Source organism: Medicago sativa, chromosome 8 (assembly GCF_051527215.1).
Source record: "Medicago sativa cultivar Bolivia chromosome 8, Bolivia_mono, whole genome shotgun sequence".
Taxonomy (NCBI): domain Eukaryota; kingdom Viridiplantae; phylum Streptophyta; class Magnoliopsida; order Fabales; family Fabaceae; genus Medicago; species Medicago sativa.
In genome coordinates, this window is record NC_140756.1 from 58,252,004 (window position 1) to 58,278,844 (window position 26,841).

Here is a 26,841-nt window from a genome sequence, read left to right on the forward strand (position 1 = left end):
GAAAGTCGGGAAAAGTAAAGCACCGATACTCCCGATCATAGAATTGCATTAGAGTGTGCACAAGCTTCTCATCCACATTAGTCTGGAGAATAGTAAGTAAAGCCCCGTAACGATGTCGGAAACCAGTCGAATCCTCGACCTTGAGTGCCAAATCTCTCAAACTAGCCAAATCCACTTCCTTGAACTTGTAGAACTTAGTCTTCCCCATTCCTACAATGTTTACAAATTCAATTTGTCTAAGCCTTTCGATAACAATGCATGGTAAAAAGTTTATGCATGTATGCATGTATGCATGTGTGCAAGATTATGTTCAAGTACGGAGGAAACATGGTGGGTTGAAATTCAAAGTCAAGGAGTCATGGGTGGACACGGTGTCCGGTGAATCTAGGGATTTGGATAATAGTAACCGGGTTCTAAAAAGGTTCCCAAGTTGCAACCTCTCCGACGTATATCATGGTGCCACAAGACCAACACTCGCTCCATGATTATCCGTAAGAAGGTCTAACTTGAGTGTAGTATCGCGTGACGACTAAAACCCGAGACAACACTCGGTTTAGCCTCCGCACTACATCCTAGAAAATGGCCATGGATGGGTTTGGTTATCTACGGTTCATAGCGTCATAGAACAATTAGAAGTAAAGTGCCTAAACGCGACAACACGCGCCGACAACATCACCCCCAAAATGCCTCAGCTATGTGGGATTGATCGCATAATCCAAAACACGAGGCAACCCCCGGAATGAATTGTCGATTATATCCCTCCTAAATCCTAAGTTCACTCAGCCCGGGTGTAGGACTTTTGATATTCTCACCCCACACGTTTGCAAGAAATTAAACATTTATTCACATAGGAGAACAAGTAAAAAGAAACAAGTAAAAGCAAAGCGCAAGCGTGGAAATAAAGACTAGGCGTAACTCTCGAATCTCCCCAGTGAAGTCGCCAGCTGTTTTATCTTGGTTTTCGGGTGTCAAACATTGATTACGTTTGAACCTTCTTAACCGGTGATATCTCATTTTTTTTTGGGAAGGGGAAAAATAAGAAAAACCCTTGAGAATCGAGGTCCGGGAGTTGTTTTCGCTACGGGAAGGTGTTAGGCACCCATAACGACTATAATATCCTATAGGAACCGTCTTTACTTTCTACGCGCGCGCTTTATTTTTAAATGCTATTTTGAAAAGTGATATTAAGCCTAAGAGTTTTCTAAGTGAAGAATTGGAGGGAGAAGAAAGTGTTTGAATTTTTATTTTATTTGAATTGAAGGAATTTTGATTCCTTGCCTACGTACCCGGTTAAGGGATCAAATCCACCGTAGTTCTCTTCCAAAAAATGTTTTTGTTTTTGTTGGTTGATTTTAAGTTTGAAAATGGGATTTTGAAGAATAAGAGAGAGAGGCCTCAAGGGCATAAGATTGTGAAATTGTGAGGTTGAATTAGTTATTTTGCAAAAGAAAGTCAAAGTATGATTAAAATTCATTAAGATTTTATTTAAGAAAAGAAAGGGAAAATCAATGGGAATTTGGATCCCAAAGTTTATTAGGAAATTATTTGAGTGATGTTGTTCATGTTTTTTGAAAAAAGGATTTTTCATCTAAGTTTTAAAGTTCCTAATCATACATCTAAACATACATTCCCTAAACATACATCTAAGGCATGCATACCCTAAACATACATCTAAAGTATCTATGTGATGTGTGTGCATGTGTCGGTGCTTGTGTCGGTGTACATCATTAGAGTCCATTGTCCTTTACATCATTGGCCTAGATACATGCTATGGTCTTGTAAGAATTTAAAAGCATAAGAAAAATATTACAAAATCCCTAAGTTTTTACATACTAAATCTTGGCATGAGGATTTAAATGGCAAGGAGTAAAATGGAGATGAGACGCTTATGAGACGTATGAAACATGAAACAAAAGAGGTTAGTAGCATATGATAATATCAAGAAAAATAAAGCAAGTAAGATATCATAACAAAAGCATAGAAATTAATCACAAAACAAAGCCAAAGTGATGCAAAACATAACTAAAATTCAACCACAAAAATGCAAGAATCATATGGCTTATAATCCTCACAATTCAACACATTTTTCAAAGGCATAAACTCAGATTTTAGAATGAGAATAAAGACAACATGATGAACTTGACATTTTTAGAGTGATTTTAGACATATTTGCATTATTTATTTACAAACATAACTTGCAAACCAAGCAATTAAGCAAAATTCACACACATGCAGCAAAAGCTCATACAAACAGTAGTCAAAGCTTCACAAAATCCTATGATATAGATCACAAACATTTATCAAGGAATTGGAACTAGAATCAAGCAATTTTCACAAGTTTTTAATACAAAACATCACAAAATAGCAAGAAAATCATCACATTATTTTTTATCAATTTTTAATATGCAAAATCATCACAAAAATACCACAAAATTAACAAGAAATATACATGAAAATTTTTAGAATTTTTTAAAGGATTTTTAGACTCAAGAACATGCAAAACTTCACAAATTTTAACAAAAATAGTAAAGAATTAGCAAGAAACACCACACATACTTTCCCTCAGGTTTTTACACATAACAACATCACAAAAATGTTAAGAAAATGGTTGAGAACATATAGAAATTTTTTAGGAATTTTTAGGCGTGAAAACAACGTACAGAGGGGGTGTAAACAGTCAAGAAATAGTTAAACAGCACAAAAAGGAGGGGTGCGAGTAGTAACAAAACGCAGCAACAGGGAAAAAGCAGTTATGGGCCTGCAGATTTCGTATGGGCTTTAGAGCTTAAATAAAAATGATTTTTCTGCTGTTAAAACCTCATTTGCACTTGTGTTTCTCTCACTAAAACCAATCACAACAAATGCTCTCTTCTCTCTCTTAAATGTTCATCTTCAACCTCATGAATGTCACCGGAAAGTTCAACAAACTCGCCGGAATCTTCAAAGGTTCGCCGGAAAATTCATAACTCCGGCGACACTTCCGGATTCCGGCGAGCTCCGATTCGAATTTTTTCACACTTTTAAAACCGGATCGTTATCCTCTTTTCGAATATGAACCTGGAAACATCCAAAACACAATCAATCCACCTACATCTAATAGCTACAGCCGCGCAAATGGAGGAAAAAAGAATGGAATAAAAAAGCTTGGATCAAGAACAATACCGTGATGCTTGACGAAGCTTTGAATGGCTCCGGATTCTTCCTATGTATTCGGATTAGGTGCTGTTTTTCTTCTCCCTTTGCTTCGATTGTATTCCTTTCCTTCGTCCGATTCCGGTTCGTCGTTGTTGAATTCGGTCACAATGGAATTAATTGAAGATTGTTGTTCATGGATGTGATTTTTGTGGAATTGAAGGTTTGTATTGATGAATATTTTGGATGAATCCTTGAATTTGGTAATGGATTTGTGGAGGTTTGAGGTTAATTGTGGTGGTTGTAGTTTGTTAGAGATGAAGGTTGTGGTGGTTATGGAGGTTTTGTGGTGAATTTTAATGGTGGATGAAGAAGATTGTGGTGGTTGGAGGGAGGTTAGAGATGAAGATTGTGGTGGAAGAAGTTAGTTAGAGATGAAGATTGTAGTGGAAAGAGTTTGTTATGGTGGTTTGGGGTGGTGGAAAAAGTTTGTTATGGTGGTTTGTTAGAGGTTGAAGATGAAGTTGGTTAGAGGAGAGAGAAAGTGGGAGTGAAAAAAAAGAAAAATTGATTTTGTGATTTTTGTGGATTTTTTTTGTGAAATGATTTGTTGAATGAGACTTTGACCTTGACTTGGACTTTTATAAGTGATGTGGTAAGCCTTGGACCAATGAGACAATGCCACATGGCACTTGGACTTGTAACAAACTCTTGTGGACTAATAGCATTTGGACACGTGGCACTTGGACAAAATATTTGCAAGGTGAACAAACAAGGACCAAAATGAAAATTAAAACTAAAATTGAGTTGAAAAAGTAAATTGAAAATAAACGTAAAGCGAGACGATTAAAAACAACAAAGCAGATAAGAGATTCTATGTGAAATGACCAAAATGCCCCTGGGGGCTAAAACGACTAAAAATGACTCAGATGCAATTTTAAAATGGATTTTTAACAGGGAATTAAAGCAAGAGCTTATACAAGCAAGTTAAAAGACTCAGAGACAATTTTTAGAATTTAAACAGGGCTTTAACACATGAAAAGACTAAAATGCCCCTAGGGGCTAAACTGACTCAAAATGACTTCAAATGCAATTTTTAAAATGGATTTTGACATAGAATTGAAATAAAGACTTATTCTAACCCATTGAAAAGACTCAAACAAATTTTTAAAAGACTGAAAGAAATTTTAACATAGGAAATGACTAAAATACCCTTTTGCATGAATTTTGCAAGTAATATTGAAATAAAATGCAGAGAAAAATGCAATTGATTAGAGACAGATCCAATGACTTGAAATGCAAGATAAGAAGAATTGAGTTAGTATTTTTAGGTCCAAAATTAGGGTATAACATACTTCAACTTCAATCAGATTGGAAGTTTATAGAAATTGAAGAAGTTAAAAAAATGTGAAAATAAAAATATAGGAATAATAGTGAAGTTTTATGCTTTGAGTTTGTTGAAACTGAAGGAAGTTTTATGCTTGAAACTGAAGGAACCCGTTGTCAATTAAGCCATAAAAATTAAGTTTTATGCTTTCTAGATAATTTTATGTGAGGCAAAATGAATTTTTAATGGTTTGTTGTGTTTTTGAAGGAAATGATTTTGAGGAGATTTATGAGTGATTTGGAAATTAAATGTGTTGTTGTTATTTGAAGATTTATGAGTATGATGATATTAGGTGGTGTTGTAAGTGGTAGTGGTTTAGTGATGAGAAGATGATGATAATGGGGATGATGAGAAGTTGTGATGTTGAATTTTTTTGTTGTTGGGATTTCTGGATTTATTTGATGAAGGTTTGAAGATGATAAAGAAATGGGAGGAAGAAGATGAAGAAAGAGGGCAAAAATTAGATGTAGGTGGTTCATGGTATGATGCAATAGACACACACAATCCAATTGTCCTCTTTTTAAATAAACTATTAAGAGGTTTAAATTAAAAAATTTAATAAGGTCTACGATGGACTACCTACAATGTTGGTCCACGTTAGACATTTAGAGTTAAAAACTGACGGAATGATCCAAATCCTATAACGGAAGAAATTTTAAGGGACCACTTTGAGACATTTTTTAATTAGGGGACGACTTTGCAACAATCAATTAAGTTAAGGGACCGTTGGATGGAATAAGCCTAAGTTTTATTAGTAATTTAGTTTACTATCCTGATGCTTATATCTTGATATTTTCTATCTTGATACTAATATCTATATGTTTAGGAAGTAATTAGTTATAACTAGCAAAGATACCGAAAGTGCGTTGACCATAGTAGTAAGTACTTAGGAGGTGACATTACTAATATTGAGTAAAATCTACTGAACCTAGAAGGTAACTAGTTAATAATTAAGGAAACAAGTGTCTTTTTGAAGGAAATAAGCCGCAACCTAGTAGAACCATTCTCTTAAACCCTTGGTAAGGTAGACACTGATAGGGCTGCCCATTTGAAGAATTACTAAGTGCGAGAGAGAGAGAGAGAGAGAGAGAGAGAGAGAGTGCGCTATGAGTGTCCTAAGATTCATAGATGGGTAGACCTACAAGAAACTTAACCTTCATTGCCTTGGGAAATCTTGGAAAGACAATATAAAGTTTATGCTTTCAATTACCTTTGAGGTGGTAAGACCCACACGTAAGGATCACCGTTTGACCAGTAGATGTAACCAAGCATTTGGAGGGATAGACCTAGTCAACTGAGAAGTATAGACCCCACACGTAAGGATCACCGTGTGAGCAGTAGGTGCATCTTGACGACCGATTAGGTTAGTAACGTCCCAACGGCCTCATCACTTGTATAGTCTACCTAAGATAATTAAATGTGACATTACTGTTATTTAATATCCAACAATATAAATAGGGGGCATTCGAAGAATCCTAACCGCTGCTTACTTTTCTGCAACCAAAAATAGATAAACTTGCTCTGTTTCAAACAGATAAAAATTGAAAACTTCTAACCCTTTACTCTTTTATTATATTGTCAAACTAAAACTAAGTAACGTGAATTGTTTGGACAAAATGACAATCCCTGTGGATATGATACTCTACTTATCACTTTATTACTTGGTAACGATTTGGTACACTTGCCTAATTCGCACATCACTATCGGACTCAGAGCCTAAATACTATTATATATCTTACTTAAGTGAATTTTTTAATTATCCTAGTGGACTCAGAGCCTAAATACTATTATATGTCTTACACCCCCTTTTGTCATCAACAAAAAAAATTATAAAAAGAGTAAGAAAATATTGGATAAAAGATGAATGCAATAATATTAGAAGCACATAAAGTATATCAAAAGCAAGTAATATCAGAAGTAATAAACTTAAGGAAAAGTATCAGAAACATATAGAAACATCAGAAGCATATAGAAACAAAAGGTGTGCAACTAAGAAATCTAAGGTTTCTGCTGCTTCTGCATCATCTCCAACAAAGCATTAATGCCAACATTTGTCTGATCTTGCTTCCTTGCCATTTCAGCTCGTTCTTTTGCCATATCAGCTTTCTCTTTGGCCATCTCAGCTTGCTTCAACATAGATTCAGTCTGATGCTTCAACATTTCTTTCTGTTTCTTAGCTATCTCTTCTTGCTTTCTGAACAGTTCAACTTGATTATCACTCAGACATTTATGTTCTTGCATAACTTCCACTAGTTGTACTTTCAAAGCTTACGTAGTCATCTTCTGTTCCATCATATCAACTTCTATCTTGTCAATGGATTGAATCTGCTCTGGTTCTTCAAGGTCCGACCTTTTGACCACAATTTTGTCAGGCTTAACTAAGAATTTTGAAATCAAGGAAGCTTGAAGTCCAATCTTCATAATTTCAGGCACTTCTTTAGGGATCTCCTCAAAGAATGTTGAGTCTGATATCTGTCTAGAGATATCCTTCTTCAGCTCAACATCTTCCATGCTTCTGACAACATCTTAAAACCAGTTTTTGAGAGCTTCCCGCTGAGTAGCTATAGAAATGGTTTGAAGGTCATCCAGAGTTCTATTCACTAATTTTCTCAGTTCTTCCACATGTCTTCATAGTTGACCAGCTGAATAACCTGATGTCTTGCATCCAAGAGTTCTTGTAGACATTAAAAGATAACCTTGCACACCTCTTGTAGAACTAGGTTAGAGGTTAAGGTTGGAGGTGGGTTAATGGTTGAGATTGGTTGAATGGAAGATGAGGTGATTTATGTGATAACTGGTTCTGGAACATCATAACAAGATTATGATATTTCCATAGTCATTGTGTTATCATCAGAGGTTAAGGAATTATGAGTAAGTTGGTCAGTTTAGGTTTCACTTTCTGATGTTTCAAGCATGAGAACATCAGAGGCTACTGGGTTTGGTTTTGGCTTGGCAAAATGGAGTGGCATGGCTAAAATAGGTTTGTCTTCTGATACAGATGATGTATCAGAGACTGTTTTGGTTGATGTGTTGGATGGTGGTTCAATGTTTGTAGTGGTTGTTGTTGATGTTTGGGTGTTTGAGACAACTGCTTCTGTTGTTGTCTCAGAGGCTATTTGTGAGGTTTGTTAGGGGATTTCTGAAACAATTTATTCAGTCATTATATTGGAGGTTGTTTCAATAGTTTGGATTGATATTTGTTTTGGTAGGCAGCTATTTTGTCTTCTTCCGTCTACATGTACAATCAGACAAATAACATCAGGAATGAGGAAAGCAACAAATAATTCCCCTTTCATCAATGGAAATTCAAATTACTTTTCAATGGCATTATCCATATCAGACGAAGGGCTAATGGTCGTGATCAAATCTTCTCAACGACTCTATTTGCGCTGACACTCTTCTCCAACGTCTCTCAAATCTCTTGGTGAAACCTTGAGCACAGAGTCCTAGAGCAGAATTCTTTAGGTAGACAGTCCTAGAGCACATAAGTCTCTTGTTGTTGTGCTTGAGCATAGAGAAATCTCTTGGAAGTGTCCTCAAGCATTTTGTAATATGTTGTGATTATAGTGAAATCCATTGGAAGTGCAAGGGGACTGGACTACTCCTGGATTGTAGGAGAAAGCAGTATAAAATTGTTGTGTGTCTCTTATCCGCTGAACTCAAACTCTGAATCAGAATTAGTGTATCTCAGATTCTGATCAGGCTGTTTCTAACCAAAATTCAACCCCCCTGTGTATTTTTATCTTTATTAAAGTGAAATGGTCAATTTAATAAATGGCTTCTTGTAGCTTCTAAGTGGTAAAAGCTATTTAATTGAAATTAACAAACCATGAAAATTTTACTTATAAGTGTCAAAAAATAATAATTTTATTACACGAAAAGATATGAATTCATTTCACATGTTTGTTTATGCTTTCATCATCTTTCTTTCTATGTCTCGTCCTCCTGCTAGAAGTATGTTATTTTCCACACAATTTTCAACTGTTTTAGTTTTTCTTACACAATATTATATCATGTTTTTGTAACATTTTTTTTTTTTTGACAATGTAGACACCATTCCATGCACTACTAAATACAATTGTCCGGTTAATGTATATTACATGGTTGAATGCCTTGGTGGTTTTTGTGACTATTGGAGAGACAAAAATTCAGATTAGAAATAATTATGTTACCTCGCATGATTTCATTTGTTGGAGAGACAAAAATTCAGATTAAAAATAATTATGTTACCTCGTATAAATTCAATTGTATGTAATAATGAAATGTGTATTATTTTATTATTATTTTTATTATTATTGTTGTTGTTGTTGTTGTTGTTGTTGTTGTTGTTGTTGTTGTTATTATTATTATTATTATAATAATATTATGTAAATCTTTTTACCTTTGTTTTCTCATAAAAGATATTGCAATTTAATAGCATACGAGGTATAGATAAGTATCTATCCATTCTTCATCTATTTAAAACTAGTGAATTCTTCCAAAAGATAAAATAATATAGCATATGAAGTTTGGATAAAATAACATATATGTTCTTCGTCTGACAAGTATCTGTCAATTTTTTTTTCGCATTACCAAAATATCATTAAAAAAGAAAGATACACAAAATGAAAAGGGAAATTAGGTCTACACCTTTTCAGAAATACATAAACCTATAGTTAGATAAATCTAATTGATTCTTTATATACTCAGGCTTAAGATTGTCAGGGAGAGATGGGAATCAAACATATGAAGACAGTGCTAAACTAAAGTTAGCCAACGCGTCAGCATAAGTGTTCCCCTCTCTCTATATATGTGAGAAACCAAAAATTGCAATCTCAATACCTGTCAAAATTTCATCCAGATAACAAAGCAATTAATCTTTAACTTAATCTTAAAAAATTCCATCATGTTATAGCTATTAGATAATAAAATATTAGGCTTAAGCTATCGGGCCTTTATATTAGTAAATTAGAGTTCATTACGTTTTATTATATATTTTCTTATAACCTTTTGTCGTGTTAAGCTATTGATATTCTATAAAACCCTAACCATCTTTGTTTTTCCTATTCTCTCTTTCTCTATTTTGTATTAATATTGTTAACACTAGCAACTTATAATAACAAATATGCATCATCTAAATTGGCCTAGACATCAAATTCATGAAGATTAACCTCCTAAACAATTTCCTAAACCTTGCATGTTTGGAGAGTTAACTAACACATTTTTAATTATTTTTTTTGCTGACAAAATACCTTTATAATTGTTAATGTCATTTCAATAATCAATATATATATATATATATATATATATATATATATATATATATATTAGAGGCATACAACTACACTAGATAAATGCATTACATCAGTCGTTGAAGGAACAATAAGACCATGCAAGCTCATTATCCAACCTACATACCTACCTACATTTACCAAACTAATTCAGTAATTAGTTGTATCAATTAACTTATTTGTACGTCACCTCTTGTAGTGAATTCCTCTTGATTGACACCCAATCTCCAAAACCTTCTAAGTTGGTTCCAAGCTGCTAGCATTTCTTCATTTTTTCAACCTCAGCCCCTACAATTTCTCAATACCGTTTTCAATCCATTTGATCATTAATTTTCAGTACCAATTCTTTATAATTAAAACTTATTAGTAGTAACTCTCCTCTATGAGTAATCTTCCTCTTGGTCTAAAATGACTCAATCTATCCCTTGTCGATTATTCTACTTCAGCTCCTATCAATCTACAACAACACTACAGGATACTCAAGGTCCACATGCAAATTCTCAATTCAACCAAATTGAGAAAATGGAATTTGAGGAAAAAATTAGGGTTTAGGTTTGGTCATTCCAAAAAGGAAGAGGGAAGGAGTATTTGATTTACCTTTGTTTACTTTTTACTTTAACGAAAGATTTGAGAGGATGATTAAGCATGCAAGCTTGACAATGGAAAGGAGGGAAGAAAAATCAGATTTTTTTTATTTCCCTCCTTGTCCTTTTCTCCTTCCTTCTTCACTCATTTACAAGTTTTCCTTTCATCTTAAAAATACCAAAAAGTCCCTTTCTTTTGATATATACCTAAGATATAATTAGTTAATATTTTCTCTTTGCTAAAATAACATACTATAATTAATTTCACTTTGATCAATAATAAATTTTCCGGGTTGTAACGGTTTTTCACCTTGGTGAAAACATGATCACAATAGTTTCATATCCTTGCGCTAACATGATCACAATCGTTTCATTTCCTGCCCAACTAATACTTTGGTTCTTTAGGTGGTGTTATTCCCAATTGATTTTCTTTTATCTCTAATTGTGTTAATTTGTGTCATTCTCAGTGATTCAAACACAAATCCATGGTGTTGTGTTTCTATTTTCGGTGTAATTTTATTAATTGGGTGGAATTTGATTCCGTCAACTTTCCATGCGCATCAAAAATTATGTTCTGGTGCTACTCATGTTTCATCATGGTTAATGATGTCATCTTCATGTGGCCATGTCATGCCTCGCCTCTCCGGTTTCGATCATCCCTAATCCAGTTTTAGTTGCAAGAAATAAGCACAATCAAGATCGTTCCTTTGCAGGCGTTGTAAACAATTTTTGTGATATTTCTATAAATCAGCTTCCTCAACCTTGCATCAAAGGGGATGGTATCGCCATCAGTATTCTTGAAGATGATTATCTTGCAGGTCTTGAAAAATGTGAACATAATCTTCATGGTCGAATTATTTGGCCAAAGGATGACCCGTCGCTAAAAATAGAAGTGTTGCGTGCAAAACACCTTGTATTTTGGAAGTCTTTGGGCAGATGGGGCGTAATATCCTTAGGACGAGGCTTTCACGAGTTCACCTTTTCTTCCCTCGATGATGTTCAAAGGGTCTGATCTGTCAACTCTTGAACTTAAGCCCAGGTACATGAAACTCTAGTCTTGGAGTACAAAATTGTTCCCCCTGGTCTACAACAATAAACTACATCTCAGATTTTGGTCAGAATTTATGATTTAGCTCAAAAATATTGCCCGACATCATATTTGCATTCGCAAGTAGAATTGGTACTCCTATTTATTTAGTTGTAACAACTAATAAATCTATGTTTGAGCAGTCATTTGGTCACTACTCTTGTATTTTAGTTAATGTGAATTTAACTTATGATCTAAGAAATTGTGTTCTGGTGGAGAGAATGATTTTGCTTTTTTCGCTGGGATAGATTGTGAGAATCTTCTAGAATTCTGTAATCACTGTAAAAATGGTGGCCTCGACATTGCTAATTTCAAAATAATTTAATTTGCCAAGAAAAGTGTAGACGATATTCATCACAGTGGGTAGGAAACCTTGAAAAAAGAGCAACCTAATCGAGGTTTTTTCCTGTTGTTAATATAGAAAGGGAATTCCCAACTCCGATGGAAAATTATAATGATGATATTTTACATACGCATGTTGCTCATCATTAGGAAGATAATTCCTCCTCTAAAGGATCTGAATTATTTGATGCTACGGATGAGGAAGTAGAAGATAGAATTGATGAACAAGAAACTGAAATTATAGAAAATGTGGTCCAGGTTCATGGTGGCAACAATCGGATTCCCTAAGTGGTGCATTCAGATGTCCAAATATTGAAAGAAACTTCGGCCTGTTTGGAAGAAAATGATGCAATTACTAATGATCCTTGGGTGCAACATAACCACAAGTGTGACAAGTCTAATGTTCTTGATCATGAGAAAAAATTTGGTGTAGAAAATGTGCAAAATTACGATGCAACGAATAGCTCACATTATGTGGAAAATACAAAAGATGGTAACAACAAAAAGGGAGAAAATAACCATGAATTCTTCCAATCTCATGCTATAAATAGAGACCATTGAACACTATTTTATTCATTATGGAACATTTGATGGTGAAGGCAAGGTTCAAGCATCAGAGTTCCAAGGCAGAATTTCTTCTTCTTTTGTTCTCTCTAGGGTATGTTTTTCTATCGTTTTCTTATGATGACTATTGCCATTAGAAACTAAACCTCTTGATTAAAGTTCCACGATGAACCCCTTCATATTTGTTGGAATTTAATAATAAAGTTTTCATTCAGTTTATGCTTTTATTTAACTACGAGTGTAACCTTGAGGATTGATCTGTAGGATTAAAGTAGGAACTGACAACCCGAAGTTTTATCAGTTCATTGAAATTTCTAATTACTACTTAATATATAGGTTAGGAAGTTAAGGTGTGATCTCTTTCCGTCATTACTCTTTTCTTTAGCTAAACGTAGTACACAACCCCGCCTGGTCCTACACAAGTTATTTAAAGAAACTAGTGCGGGTTTTACCGTTAGGATTCATTAAATTAATGATGCATCGCATAAGTTGTTTGTTTTCTTAAAAGATAATTCCAATAAAGACGATGGGGGGATTCAAGGAAATCCTAATCGTCGTTAATCATCTGAATCGCAAAAACCTAATATTACGTTGGGCAGGGCAATTCAACCCTGCAATTCTATCCCTGTGGAGAACAATACATTTTATTAATTACTATAGTTGAACGACTATCCCAGTGTAGAACGATGAACGTATTACTTTATTACTTGTTACGATTTGGTGCATCTGCCAATTTCATCCATCAGCTGTAGCGAGAAAAAACAACTTTTTGTTGTTTCTGGTAGGGGAAAAGCTTAATAACCCAAGGCAATTAAAGTGTGAAAATGCCTATTTAAGAGCCTCCTTTTACCAAAAATAATTCATTTAGAATCTTGGTAGTTTAAAGGCAAAGGCGGGTGAAAGGAACTTCACAGACGAGTGTTTTTCAATTTCCTTTCGATTGTTCTTGAGTATGTTTTAGTTTTCTTTGATTGCTTATTCAGTTACCATGAGTAGTTAAATAGCTAAAAATTAGGGTTCTAAGATAAATCATTATTACTTGTTAGAATTTTATAATGCATGATCTCTTTTATTCAGTATGATCTGAGTTATATTTAATTTACATATTTATTACTTGCAAGTTAAATCGATCTTAGTTTAGCGTTTATAGGTTGGCATTTTACTTTAAATAGAATTAATATTTATGTATTTTTCTCAAGATTAGTTAATAAATTAGGGATTCTTAGTATGATGGTTACAATCTAAGACTTATGTGCGAGTGTAAGTCCCGACCATAAGAAAAAGATCACATTCTGACGTCTTTTACATATGTACACGTATAAGTCTCTTAAATAGTTGTGGAACAACATGAAATTCTGAAGTCAATTACATCTAAGGGTAAAAGTCTATGGTATATAAGTAAGGAGAATGCAACATCTGGAGGGGCTAGATTCTTAGGTCCAACGAGGTTAACCATCATTTATATAAACCTTAGGTCATATTTGGTATAGAACATGCATTAATTGAATAAAGAGATAGAGGGGATTCAAAGAATCCTAAACAACGTTCAACATATGAATCAAAAATCCATTTACTTTGCATTGCAACCAAACAATCTTTCAAATTCCCTTAATTTATAGTTTTTAAGTATAAGTTTTGTAAATTTCCCATTTGGAAATGAAAATCTATGTGGAGACGGTAACTAAATATTGTATCATTTGAAATGCTTTGTTGCACTTTCTGAATTTGTCATCATGTTTGACGATGTTGCCAAAGATTGTTCATCATTTAAACAATGCAATTCAATTTATTTATTTTATTTGTAAACTTGTATATTCAAAAATAATAAAAATGATTTCATTTTAAATTTAGTTTATATTAAATCATACTCTTATTTTGTTGTGTAGTACTATCGGGTATTTGGCTTCTACTATTGCAGGAAAGCAAACAATGAATACTAATAAAGATCCACCCAATCCATATTTTGAGTTGTATTACCCATATTGGATGGGGAGAACCCGATTATTAACAAAAGGGGGAACTTTTCAACCCTACAAAAAGAAAGGTTGTAGATGAGACGTTTCTCATGCTTGTGAAGGCATCCTAGCAAAACATTGAATCTCTTGCAAGAAAAAAAAATAAGGAACTTTGAAGATTATCTAGAATTTTATGTGAGATCTTTACTAAGGTTAAATAGTCAATTGAGTGAGTTACTAGAGATAAACATGACATATTAATTAGAGACATTTTATATTAATTTTCAATTTACAAATGGCTTTTTGCAACTACAAAGTGTTAAACTCTATTTAATTGACGCTAACAAAGCACAACAGTTTTGCTTATAAGCCATAAAAAATAATAATTTTTATTACATGCAAACGAGGAAAAATATGGATTCATTTCACAAGTTTGTTTATGTTTTCATCATCTTTCTTGCTATACGTCTTCCTCCTGCTAAAAGTATGTTATTTTCCACACCATTTTCTATAATTCTAGTTTTTCTTTACACAATATTATATCACCTTTTAATAACATTCTCTTTTTCTTATTTGACAACGTAGAAACCATTCCATGCAAAAATAAAGCTGATTGTCCACAACATATATATTACATCATTGAGTGCCTTGATGGTTTTTGTGACTATTGGAGAGACTAAAAAAACCAAAATAAAATAATTATGTTATCACTAAGCGTATAGTTTTATTTGTATGTAATAATGTTTATAATAATGTTTGTAATTTTATAATTTACTTCAAATGTGTATTATTATTATTGTTGTTGTTGTTGTTGTTGTTGTTGTTGTTGTTGTTGTTGTTATTATATGTAAATAGTTTTACTTTGCTTGTAAAAGATATCACAAGAAATAATTCATTGAGAAATAATAATAATCTAATTTAATATATAAATGAAATATACAATTATGTAGATCGATTGTTTATTCTGATTCTAGAATAAGTATGGTTCTTGAAAAATATTGGAAAGGTTTGCAAGGACTAACTCAACTGAAAATGTCGAGTTTTTAGGATGAATATTTTTCTTGGTTATTTAGGTTTGAACTCATATATGACATTTGTGCTTGTGAGTTTTCAAATTATGTTTGGTATTTCATCTGCAAACCAAATAAAATCATTGAAAGAGTTAAACCTAAGTTTTTATGTCATAAGTTCATACAAATAATTTATTATACACATTAAAAACCGTAACAATACACATAAGATGATGCATGTAATTTATATCTTTAATAGATTTTTAATACATAAAATTTGTGTCACAAGTGTTTCTTTTGCCCCCATTTGGACCATAATAGATAATATTTTTTAAGAATTATTATATTGATGGTTCTAAAAGATATAAATGTATAAATTTTCAAAATGGAGTCAACTAATTGGAAATTTATAAATGTAGTTTTTTATGAATGAAGATGATCTAGGATTACGACCAATGATTCTTATAATTTTACTGAGCAGGAAAGAATTCATCTGAGGTTGCATTTAAGACATTACATGTTTGATATACATTAGTCTTTCCAAAATATAACAACACTCTAAGTTGTGCAAAAGATTAGTAGAACCGGGAAAGTCAAAACGTTGTCATTTAATTGATGGATTGATTCGTCTTAGTTTGACACTTCGAGTCTCCACAACAAAAACATAGAGAGCTTTCTCAGCAATGAAAAATCTCAAGACAAAACAAAGAAACAAAACGAGTGACGATTTTCATGAAAATAGCCTGGTTATTGACATTGAAAAGGTCATTGCAAGTCGGTTTAGCTCAGAGGAAAATATGGATGAATTTGAGTCGTTGAAAGGTCGCCGAGATCAATTTTCATAAATAGCTAATATTAGTTTTTATTTCCTTTGTTGTAGCTTTTTTGGCACAATCCGCTGTTCAAATGTGGCTTTTTTGATGCGATATGTTGTTGCCGTATTTTTGTTATAATTTGTTATTGATGAATCAGGTGTATTTAATGAAAACCATTTTATATAATTAATTGTTATGGTGAGTTTTTTTGCCCGCCTGGTAATATTTAATATTAGTTTTAAAAAATATTTTTCTTTATATTTGGCCACCTTATGAAAATATTTCTCTTTAAAAAAACAAAAATATTTCTAGTTTCGCTGCTGGTGATGAAGTTTCTTATGATATTCTAACCATTTCTACAAAGGTTTTTAATTATTTTTAATTAATTTATTTATGTTTAATAAGTAACACCCCGATTTTCAATTTTTTTTTTAAATTCTAACCATTTTCTTTATGTCATTTATGTAACACCCCAATTTTCAATTTTTTTTAATTAATTTAATGATGTTTAATAAGTGAAATTTTTATTAATATTTTTATTGAATGAGAAGTAGTATGAGAATTTAAATAAAATGAAGGGAGCAGTGAAACAAGATAATTTAGGATTGGAGCTATAGAATATAAGTTTTAAATAAGTGGGGGATGGGACACTACAAGAATTCCTCAATATACTAGCCAATTCAAAATTGCATTACTGGAGGATTCAGACCCTCAGTAATTACTGGCGGAATAAACCTCCAATAACATCAAAAAAACCCTCAGTAAAGTTACCGACGGAAAAAACCCTCAATAATTCCATGACTTACATTACTGACGGATAAATCCGTCAATAAAGAACCATCGAATTATTACTGGCGGAAATGTTCCGCCAATAATGTAAACAACATGACTTTGTTTTACTGAGGGATATATATCCGTCAGTAATTTTATAACGGATTAAATAGTCCGCCAGTAATGCAAAGTATCCGCCAGTAATACTGTCATTTAATATTCCGTCAGTAACGAATAAAATCCGCCAGTAATTAAATCATACAATCCGTCAGTAGTCCCTCTTATCCGCCAGTAATCCTCTGATTAAAAATCCGCCAGTATTGTAACCAAATCCGCCAGTATTGACATAACATTTATTAAAAAATACCAAATCGCTCCGTTCTCTCCCCTCTCACAAACAAATCGTGTTTCTCTGTTCTCTCCCCTCTCACAAACAAATCGCTCAGTTCGCCGCCGCTGAAGCTTCTCCTCAGTTCGCCGCCGCTGAAGCTTCTCCTCAGTTCGCCGCCTCTGATTCTTTCTCTCAGTTCTCAATCTCCTTAAGCCATGGTAAGCCAACCGATTCTCTAATTTCTCATTCATTCTCCAATTTCTTATTTTAGGGTTTTGAATTGGGATTTTTTTTAGGGTTTTAGAAGTAAGATCGTGGGTTGAAGAATGATGTTGTTCCTCTTGGCTTTTGAAATATGTTCAGAATCTTAATTTCGTTTTGATTTTCCTTTTTTTTTTTTGTGGGATGTAGTGTTTTGACTATGAATTGTGAAACCTTTTTTTGTGCTAGTTAAATATCAAACTTCAAAATATATTTATTTTGCATACAGTTCTTGCTTGTCTTAATTTTTAATTTTAACTGGCTTTAAGAACTTAGGCTTTAGTTATTTTTGTGTCTGCTTGTTATATCAGCTGAATGATTACGGTGCAAATAAATTTATGTTTGTTTGCATGGTTGAAGTGGTTGCAGACGTATGTCTATTAGAGGCTGAGATTTTTAGCTTCAGGAAACCACAGAAAACTGGCAGGGTACCATCAAAGCAAAAGCTAATCCAAACACATGTAGTTAGTGAAATTCGTAGTTTGTAAATCGGCTAAATTTTGTAGGTGTGTTTGCTTAGTATTAAAATTAGGCCCTCATATGAACATATATGATAGGAAGTTCTACCTTGTGTTGACCTGACTGGACATGTGAAATGAGTTTTTGGCAAATAGGAATGTACCTGTGTCTATGGGAAAATGTGACAATTATCTAGCTTAAGATATTGCTAAGGCTTTGTTGAGTTCTGTTTTGTTTCCTGTAGGCTCACTGACTGCAAATGTATGTTTTCCACTACATCTTAGTCTAGACTTTAACCTTATATTTTTCTATGTAGCCAAAGCCATGGGTCATGTTAGGTGATCCTGCTTAAGGTTTAAAGTTAAAATTTTTCTACCATCATCATTATCCATCCTGCTTTATTATGTGATTGAATTCAAATCCTTAAGTTATATTATATTGGGATTTAGTTGGTTTGTTAATATTTTGATGTGCCAAGTTATGTCATGAAACTCCCAATTTGATTTCTATGAGTTAAAAAACTTTATGAATTTGAGCGTATCTATGAATCATTGTATTACCCTTGGCTTTTTAAACATTACTGTTGGATTTAGCTTGTATATAGATGTATATAGATTTAACTGTGTATTAGTTCTTTGCAATTGTGCATGTGCATGTGGACAAACCATAGTGATGCGTTCTTCCATAGAGTTTGTAGTTCGGCACGATGTCAAGACCATTTAGCTTTTCATTTTATTATTTTAATTTGTTCGTCATTTTTCTCATATTTTTTGGATGTATCAATTATGATTGTTGCTGCAGCATTTATAACAGAATATCCTAAATTTGTCATTGATTTATCAGTTTCAATACATATTTCATATGATTATGATGAAGGGGAGGAAAAAAGGATATCTGGATGTTTTGGGAGAATTTCATCTAATAGATTAGCTTACTTGGATCTTTTTTTTACTTCCTGTAGAACTCTCTTCTGATGGTGGCACTCAAGGTTCAATACGACTACGTGATGTTGATGCTGAATTGCGTAAAATAAGGTTGAGTCTATTGATGGAGATAGAGAAGCGAAAGCAAATTGAAGAATCAATTAAAAGCATGCAAAGCCAGTGGGAGAGAATCAGAGAAGGGTTATCTTCTGTTGGAATTGTTTTACCTGCATATCTTAGTGCTATTGCAGAAGGTGGGCAGCTGGATTCAGATCCTGTAGATGATCTATGTCAGCAGGTTTACATTGCTAGGTTCATATCAAACGCCATTGGAAGAGGAACTGCTAGAGCTGAGGCGGAGACAGAGATGAAAACCCAATTAGACTCAAAGAACTATGAGATTTCTCGACTGTTGGAACGCCTTCATTACTATGAGACCATGAATAGAGAGATGTCTCAGAGGAACCAGGAGGCAGTAGGTGAGATTTATATGGATTATGATTCGCAAGAAAATCATATAATGAATGAATTTTTCGTTATTTTATTTTTCTACTCGTTAAATTTATCTTTTAATGTAGTCTTTATTCTTATGAGATTATCATATCATGTTATATGCATTTGTTGAAGCTTTTCAAAGGTAGCAGGATAATTATATGGATACTTTAATAATTATATGGATGAGGCTTCGCAAGAAAATCCCCAAAACACGGGAAGAGGAGGAAATAGGAGCGAAGATCACCGAGAGGGAGATCAAGATCAAATTTGTCCGAATATTATGATAATTAGTTTTTTTTTCTTAGTTTTCTAGATTGTAGGAATATTATTAAAATATTTATGATTTTGTATGAAAATTATTTATGTATTGTACAAATATTATAATGATATGTGGTTTAATTAATTTGTCGTATAAATAAAAAAATTATTTCTTTAATTTATTTGTGTTTATTTAATTTTATTTCTCTAATTAAAATCAAAAAGTGGGGGAAGGGATCAAAAAAAAAAAAAGGTGAAGTACATTACTGGCCGACATTTTCCTCAGTAATGCAAATTCGATTAACATTACTGGGGGGATAAATCCGCCAGTAATATTATGACAAATCTGAATCTACATTACTGAGGGATTATTCCGTCAGTAATGACTGGCGGAATAATCCGCCAGTAATTACTGACGGAATAATCCCTCAGTAATGCTTTGTCAGGACTACATCCTCATTACTGAGGGAAAAATCCGCCAGTAACATTTCTGACGCCAGTATTTCTGAGGGACACCAATCCGCCAGTAAAGTGCATTACTGAGGGAATTTTTGCATTAGTGAGGGTTTAATTCCGCCAGTAAAAGGCAAAATTCTTGTAGTGGGAGGAGTAAAAGAATAGTGAGTAGAGGAGAAGAGAATCTTAACTAGTGACCGGCCTAAATATAAATAGAAAGGTTAGGAGTTAGAAGAGTCGGTATTGCTGAACATGGAAAAGATGGAAAAGAGGAGCATATGACGAGAAACCCTAGCGACAGCGAAGTCGACAGCGAAGTCAAGCCACAAACCAAAATTTTTGAATAATTCGAGGTAAGAGGGAGAATCTCTTCATCTCTAGGGTTTATTATTTTATTTTGGGGTTGTAAAGGTGTCGGAGTATGAGTGTTGTTGTGACGGCGATGAGATTGTTGATGAGGCTATTGTGTTTGGGATTAGAATTGTTGTTGAGAGATTAAAATTTGAGAGAAATAACACAGGGTAAAGTGAACCATAGAATTTAACTGTGAAAAGAGTGGATAATCGGGTAGGTTAATGAAGAATTGGTGTTCTAATGATAGGGAAATCATATGGTGATGATTAGGGACGATTTTGGTGAGTTTAGGGTCAAGAAACGGAGCCGGGAGGCTCCAATGGTGGAAAATTGCAGAAAATCTGAATTTCAGGAATGGATGAATTCCAATGATCATTTGTATCTTTCCACTAGAGGCGCTTCTTTTACTTGGTCTAATGGGAGAAGAGGTTCTTGTCACACTAAGAAGCATCTTGATAAAGTTGTTTATAATACATATGGCTCGATAGTTGGATGTCTTCTGATTGTTGTACTCTCATTAAATCTAATTTTGATCATTATCCTTTATTACTTGATTTCCAACACAATGAAATCGGATATGTTTCCTCTTTCTGTTACTTAAATATGTGGGCGTCTCACAATGATTGTATTAATGTTGTGAAAGATTCTTAGAACACTAATATCATATGGGTGTATATCAAAGAGCCTATCATGATGTAGTTTCAAACAAGGGAGCACCAAAATATTTTTCATTTCCTCCCCATGCATATTTGAATAAGGTTATGGTTCTCTTTACGTGCTTTTATTAAACCTTTTCACAAGTTTTGGGCGTAATGTGATTTATCCTTCTATGTGAGGTACTATATTGACTAATTTCATACATTGTTTTTTTTTTTAAAAAGTAAAATAAAAAAGGGAGTGTCTTCCTTTCAATTATCGGTGAACCTTTTTGTAAGTTTCGAGAGTATGATATTGCAAAACTTTGAGTTGCCTTTTGTAGAAGCATGGTTTGAAAATGAATTTTATACCCTTCCTTCTTCTATAAGTTCCATCATATTTTAGTAAGTGATGTTGATTTGATCATATTGAATTTAGTATGAAATTTTCAATGCTTTACCTTATTGTAGTATGTGTGATATATTATATTGTTTCTATTAATAGTTAGGTATTTCATTTATACTAGCTAATATATAACTGAGTGTGAGTGTGTTATTGTTCTCGTATTATATGTGTTAGTGCTAAGAGAATTAAGGGGTTGCATCAGGTATTGGATTACTCTTATCTAGATGAACTCAGAGCTTAAATTTTATTTTTACGAGAATATTCATAGTTTTAATCATGCTTCTGAACTACCATCAGATCCTATTTGGTTAGGAAGAATGCACAAATTTTGAGGGAAAAATTTTTAAAAGGTGGGGAGAATGTAACATCCCCAATATTCTGACCAAATAATTGTGTTATTATTATTACTTATTATCTTAAATGTATGAATATTCACACTATTTATAAAATCTTATATGTTCTTCATTTTGGGTTAGTGTTGGAGACTTAGACCAAGTATAAGGTTAGAGTGACCCAAACCCATTTGGTAAGAAACCCAAGACTAAGATTAAGAATTATGTGGAATTACTACTTTTAACGAAGGTCTTTTTAGTAGAAGACCCACCATCCATTTACCTCATATAAATAGTCATAATACACTAAAGCCTCATTTTAATAAGAAAAGAAAAGAAAAATAATCAGAGAGGGAGGAAAGCAGCAGAACGTGAAAAGAAGAAAGAAGGAGAGAAGCAAAACATAGAGAGGGAAAGGAGGATGACGAGTAGAAAGAAGTGGGAGGCCGAGAGAGAGAGAGAGAGAGAGAGAGAGTGAGAGAGAGAGAGAGAGAGGGAGAGAGAATAGGCTGAACAGAGGGGAAGGAAGAGGCATGGAGCTGCAACCTCACCTTCAATGAAGAAAAAGGGAAAATCACCATTGTTGAGATTAGAGCTACCATGGATGTTGCAAGGTCAGGTCAAATTAGAGATTCAACCATCCCTTTTGTGCAAAATCTAAGGTAACATAGTCTTATCCCAAACTCAAAACCTCTCTAGGGAGTACTTAGGATTCATTACTAATTAATGATTGCATGAGCTTGATTTAAGATTAATGAAAGAAAAAAAAAAGAGGAATTAGGGATTCTAGAATTTAAATTAGGAATTTTGAGGGAGATAGCCTTTGCATGTCAAAGCATTGCTTATTCATGCTGATTTTACAATGTTATTATGCGCACATATTAAAGTGGGTTCGATTATTAGTTTTGGGTACCATATTTTCTGAGATTTTTGTCCATTGACATGTAGTCCTGTTATGCCCGATGGTAATTTTCTTCATTATAATTAGAGATATCATTAACTTGTGATGTCATGAAGTACTCACAGGACTTGGTGATTTATATAATATTGTTTTAAGGATGTAAATCCTTATGCGCCCATTGCATTTTCTTACTGTCTTGTGGTGTGAATATGCTGGTACTACTACTAATCATAATGTTATTATTGAATATGAACATGTGTTGATAAGAAAACTTTCATATACATTTAATTGATGACTAAAGAATATCCTTACACATGACATGATATATCTCTTTGTACCAGATCAGTTGTCAAAAATGTTATAAATTATATAGGATATTTGATATATGTTTGAAGTTTAATATTGGGATTCTCTGAAATTTATGTAAGACTTGAGACTTATCTGTCTACATTTCAAATATTGAAACACTTAATTACTTTTAAGAACATCTTGTATGATGTTGTTTGATGTTAATAAGAAAGTAAGCCAGTGATTGTTAAGTTAAAATTATAACTGCATGGCAAACTTGGGTAACAATGGATCCCGAGTAGAAAGGCAAATCATGAGTGTTAGTTAAGTTAAAATTATAACATTGCAGGGCAAACCTGGGTAACAATGGATCCCAAGTAGAAAGGCAAATCCTGAATGTTCAGTTAGATATAATACTGTCGGGCAAACCTAGGAAACGATGAAAATCCAGTGTAAAGGCAAATCCTGAGTATTCAGTTAATATGAATGACATTGCAGGGCAAACCTAGAAAACAATGGAAATCCAGTAGAAAGGCAAATCCTGAGTGTCCAGCTAAAGTGATTAACTACATTTAATTTAAGAATAAAGACACATATGTATGGAACCATCGTTTATTTATTTTTATATGTTTAGTAGGCATAAGAGATTTATTAATATTGATGAGAGGATTTTCTCCGTGTCTTGTGCATCAGGCATGGCTGAGAACATCACAATGCATTTTATATTCTATGTTATTGAGTCTTTGTGCTCACTATGTTTGGGGTGATGTTTTTAGGTTTAGCTTGACATTGGAAAGTTGAGAAGTATGTCCGGACTACTCGTCAACAATTCAATGTAGAGCTTATTTGTTACCGGATCACATTTAGTGTCGTAGAAGTTGTTTTATGTTATATGATTTGATTATACTTGATGTAATTGATGTATTTAAGGTTTGTAAAGTATTCAAGTTTTACTGAAATTTATGTTGGTCTCTAGTACTAGACATTTTCTTCCTAGATGTTACATTCTTAATCATTCTTTGTCATTTGAGATCTTTTAAGTATTTTACTACTTTTTCAACTTTTATTGTCTTCAACTTTATTTTAAGTGTTGTTTCTTTTCATGATCTATATCCTTATTTATTAATTTTGTTAAGTCTGCAGCAACTTAACTTAATTTTTTCCCTCCACTAATCCCTTATTAGGTTTGCAACAACTCAATCCTAAAATTTTGCCTCTAAATTTGCATCATTAAATGCTAATCCTCAACCCTAAAATTTTGACTCTAAATTTGTATCATTAGTTTGTGATTATCCATGCTACCTCAACAAAAACCCTAATATTTTCCTCTTTTTTTTTCTTTACCTATCCATGATTTTTCTCGAGGTTCGTTCCCATTAAACCTTTCTATCTTCCTTCTTTGTTTTTTCTTCACTGATTTCCATTTAAATTCACAACCACTCCTTTTTCTTTTAATTTCAGTTACTCCTTTTTCTCTGGTAATACATTTTTTATATATGCATTTCTCAGTTTTTTATTTTTTCTTCTTAATCCCTAATTTCAATTCAATTTCGCACGCACTTTTCTAAATTCTATTCGATTTTATAGAACACGAATCGTTCATCAGACTCAAAGAATCAATGACGAACTCAATATGCGGAGGCGCTGAGTCAGACCTATGCCGAGACGAGTCCGCCGTGTTCGTTCTCAAATTCATTGCTATGGCGTTGATTCTCTTAGCCGGAATGGCAGGAATCGCAATCCCTCTCATCGGAAAACATCGCCGATACCTTCGCACCGACCGATACCTCTTTGTAGCTGCAAAAGCCTTCGCTGCCGGTATAAATAGCATTTCTCATTAGATTGAGAAATTGTTTGGGGTTTTCTTTGTAAAAACAGGTTTGTTTCTTTTTGTTTTCAGAATATTCTACATTAGATCTTTAGGTATTTAGATTATTATTGATTTTATTTGTTTTCAAAACAATAGTGTTTATTACATTTGTTATTTTTGCTGTTCTTTTTAGTCCTCACATGCATAAAGATAGGCTATGATAAAGAAAGATTATTTTGATTGGAACAAATTTAAAGAAACAAAAGTAATATTTATACCATGAGATACCAATTATTTCATCTCTTATACTTTACTTTTATATATTACAGTCTATTCGACCCGTGCGGCGCACAGGTCAACAATCTAGTTTATTTTATTTTTATGCAAACAGAATTTTGTTCTTGTTATACTATCACTTGAGATAATAATGTATTCTTGCACTAGTTAGACTCTTGAAATAAATTAAACTCTTGAAATAAAGTAGTCTTTTCAGTATTGCCACTCAACTCATACAATTTCTACATTTGATATCTATTAACTTTTATATAAAATGTTGGAAAAATGATCTTATGGTACTTTTAATTTATAAATAAATGTGTTGTCACCTCTTCTAGGGTTATTGATATAACTAATTTATTTTTTTAATTCATCACTAATATTTCTCTTTTGAATTTTGTCCCCTATCTATTACGAAAGGCTAAAATGTAATATATTAGAAACATTTTATATTAAATTTCAATTTAATAAATGGCTTCTAGCAACTACGAAGTGCTAAAAACTATTTAATTGGCGCTAACAAAGCACAACAATTTTACTTATAAGTGATCAAAAAGAATAATTTTTATTACATGCAAATGAAGAAAAATATGGATTTGGTTCACATGTTTGTTTATGCTTTCATCATCTTTCTTTCAATACATCTTCCTCCTGCTAGAAGTATGTTATTTTCCACACCATTTTTTATTTTTCTAGTTTTTCTTTACACAGTATTTTATCACCTTTTAGTAATATTCTTTTTTTCTTATTTGACTACTTAGGTGACTTTCCATGCAAAACTAAAGATGATTGTGCACAGCAGATAGATTACATCGCTGAATGCATTATTGGTTTTTGTCGCTATTTTAGACCCTTAGAACATCCATTTTAAAAATAATTATGTTACCTCTAAGCATATAGTTTTATTTGTATGTAATAATGTTCATAATAATGTTTCTCCTTTTATAATTTACTTTAAAATTTATTCTATGGATGAAATATGTATTAATATTATTATTATTATTATTATTATTATTATTATCATTATTATCATTATTATTATTATTATTATTATTATTATTATTATTATTATTATTATTATTATTATTATTATTATTATTATTATTATTATTATTATTATTATTACCACTACTACTACTACTACTACTACTACTACCGCTACCACCACTACTACTATATGCAATTTATGATAAAAATAAGCTACTTTAACACATAAATGCAATATATGATTATCTAGATTAATTGTTTTTCTAATTCTACATTTAGTATGGTTCTAGAAAAACATTGAAAAGGTTTGTAAGGCCGGCCTAAGTCAACTGAAAATGCCGAGATTATTAGGATTAATATTTTTATTGATTATTCATATTTGAACTCGTAATATCCCCTTTGTTCTTGTGAAATTACAAATTATGTTTGTCATTTCTTCTATACACCAAATAAAATCATTGAAAATGTTAAACTTAAGTTTTCATGTCGTAAATTCATACAAATGATTTATTATAGACCTTAAAAAGCGTAACAATACATATATGATGTATGTAATGTATATCTTTAATTGATTTATAATACATAAAATCTATGGCACTTGTTTCTTTTGCCACCATTTGGACCATAGTAGGTAATGTTTTTCAAGAATTATTATATTGATGGTTTAATAGTCTCTACATTTATTAAATGAAATAGAGAGACTCATTACTATATTTTAGAGTGTATAAAGGATATGTAATGTATAAATTTTC

The 26,841-nt window shown here is 32.7% G+C and overlaps 1 protein-coding gene and 4 long non-coding RNA genes across 7 annotated transcripts; 4 read left to right on the forward strand and 1 right to left on the reverse strand.

Moving 5' to 3' along the window:
- Positions 1–1,330: 1,330 nt before the first annotated feature.
- Positions 1,331–3,720, reverse strand: LOC146899938 (uncharacterized). The gene is made up of 2 exons (XR_015023531.1): positions 3,163–3,720; positions 1,331–3,057 (listed from the first exon to the last, which is right to left on the reverse strand). It is a non-coding gene; the product is annotated as an uncharacterized LOC146899938 (long non-coding RNA).
- Positions 3,721–8,340: 4,620 nt separating this feature from the next.
- On the forward strand, positions 8,341–8,836 carry LOC146899939 (uncharacterized). Its single transcript, XR_015023534.1, has 2 exons — positions 8,341–8,473; positions 8,570–8,836. It is a non-coding gene; the product is annotated as an uncharacterized LOC146899939 (long non-coding RNA).
- Positions 8,837–14,666: 5,830 nt separating this feature from the next.
- LOC146899940 (uncharacterized) lies at positions 14,667–15,133 on the forward strand. Its single transcript, XR_015023034.1, has 2 exons — positions 14,667–14,805; positions 14,907–15,133. It is a non-coding gene; the product is annotated as an uncharacterized LOC146899940 (long non-coding RNA).
- Positions 15,134–17,284: 2,151 nt separating this feature from the next.
- On the forward strand, positions 17,285–19,789 carry LOC146899941 (uncharacterized). Its single transcript, XM_085735446.1, has 3 exons — positions 17,285–17,466; positions 18,930–19,370; positions 19,519–19,789. Exons 2-3 carry the CDS (start codon positions 19,016–19,018, stop codon positions 19,530–19,532), a joined length of 369 nt encoding a protein of 122 aa, XP_085591572.1. The 5' UTR covers positions 17,285–17,466; positions 18,930–19,015; the 3' UTR covers positions 19,533–19,789.
- A 2,504-nt stretch (positions 19,790–22,293) lies between these two features.
- Positions 22,294–26,128, forward strand: LOC146899942 (uncharacterized). 3 transcript variants are annotated; one of them, XR_015022669.1, is made up of 5 exons: positions 22,294–22,489; positions 23,793–24,381; positions 24,478–24,494; positions 24,604–25,762; positions 25,864–26,128. It is a non-coding gene; the product is annotated as an uncharacterized LOC146899942 (long non-coding RNA). The 3 variants fall into 3 exon arrangements; XR_015022667.1 differs by lacking the exon at positions 24,478–24,494 and having other exon boundaries at positions 22,296–22,489; XR_015022670.1 differs by lacking the exons at positions 23,793–24,381; positions 24,478–24,494 and having other exon boundaries at positions 22,475–22,489.
- The last annotated feature ends 713 nt before the right edge of the window (positions 26,129–26,841 follow it).

Excerpts from the sequence above, each read along its gene's own strand:
- LOC146899941 (XM_085735446.1), top strand. The coding sequence starts at position 19,016 with ATGGAGATAGAGAAGCGAAAGCAAATTGAAGAATCAATTAAAAGCATG.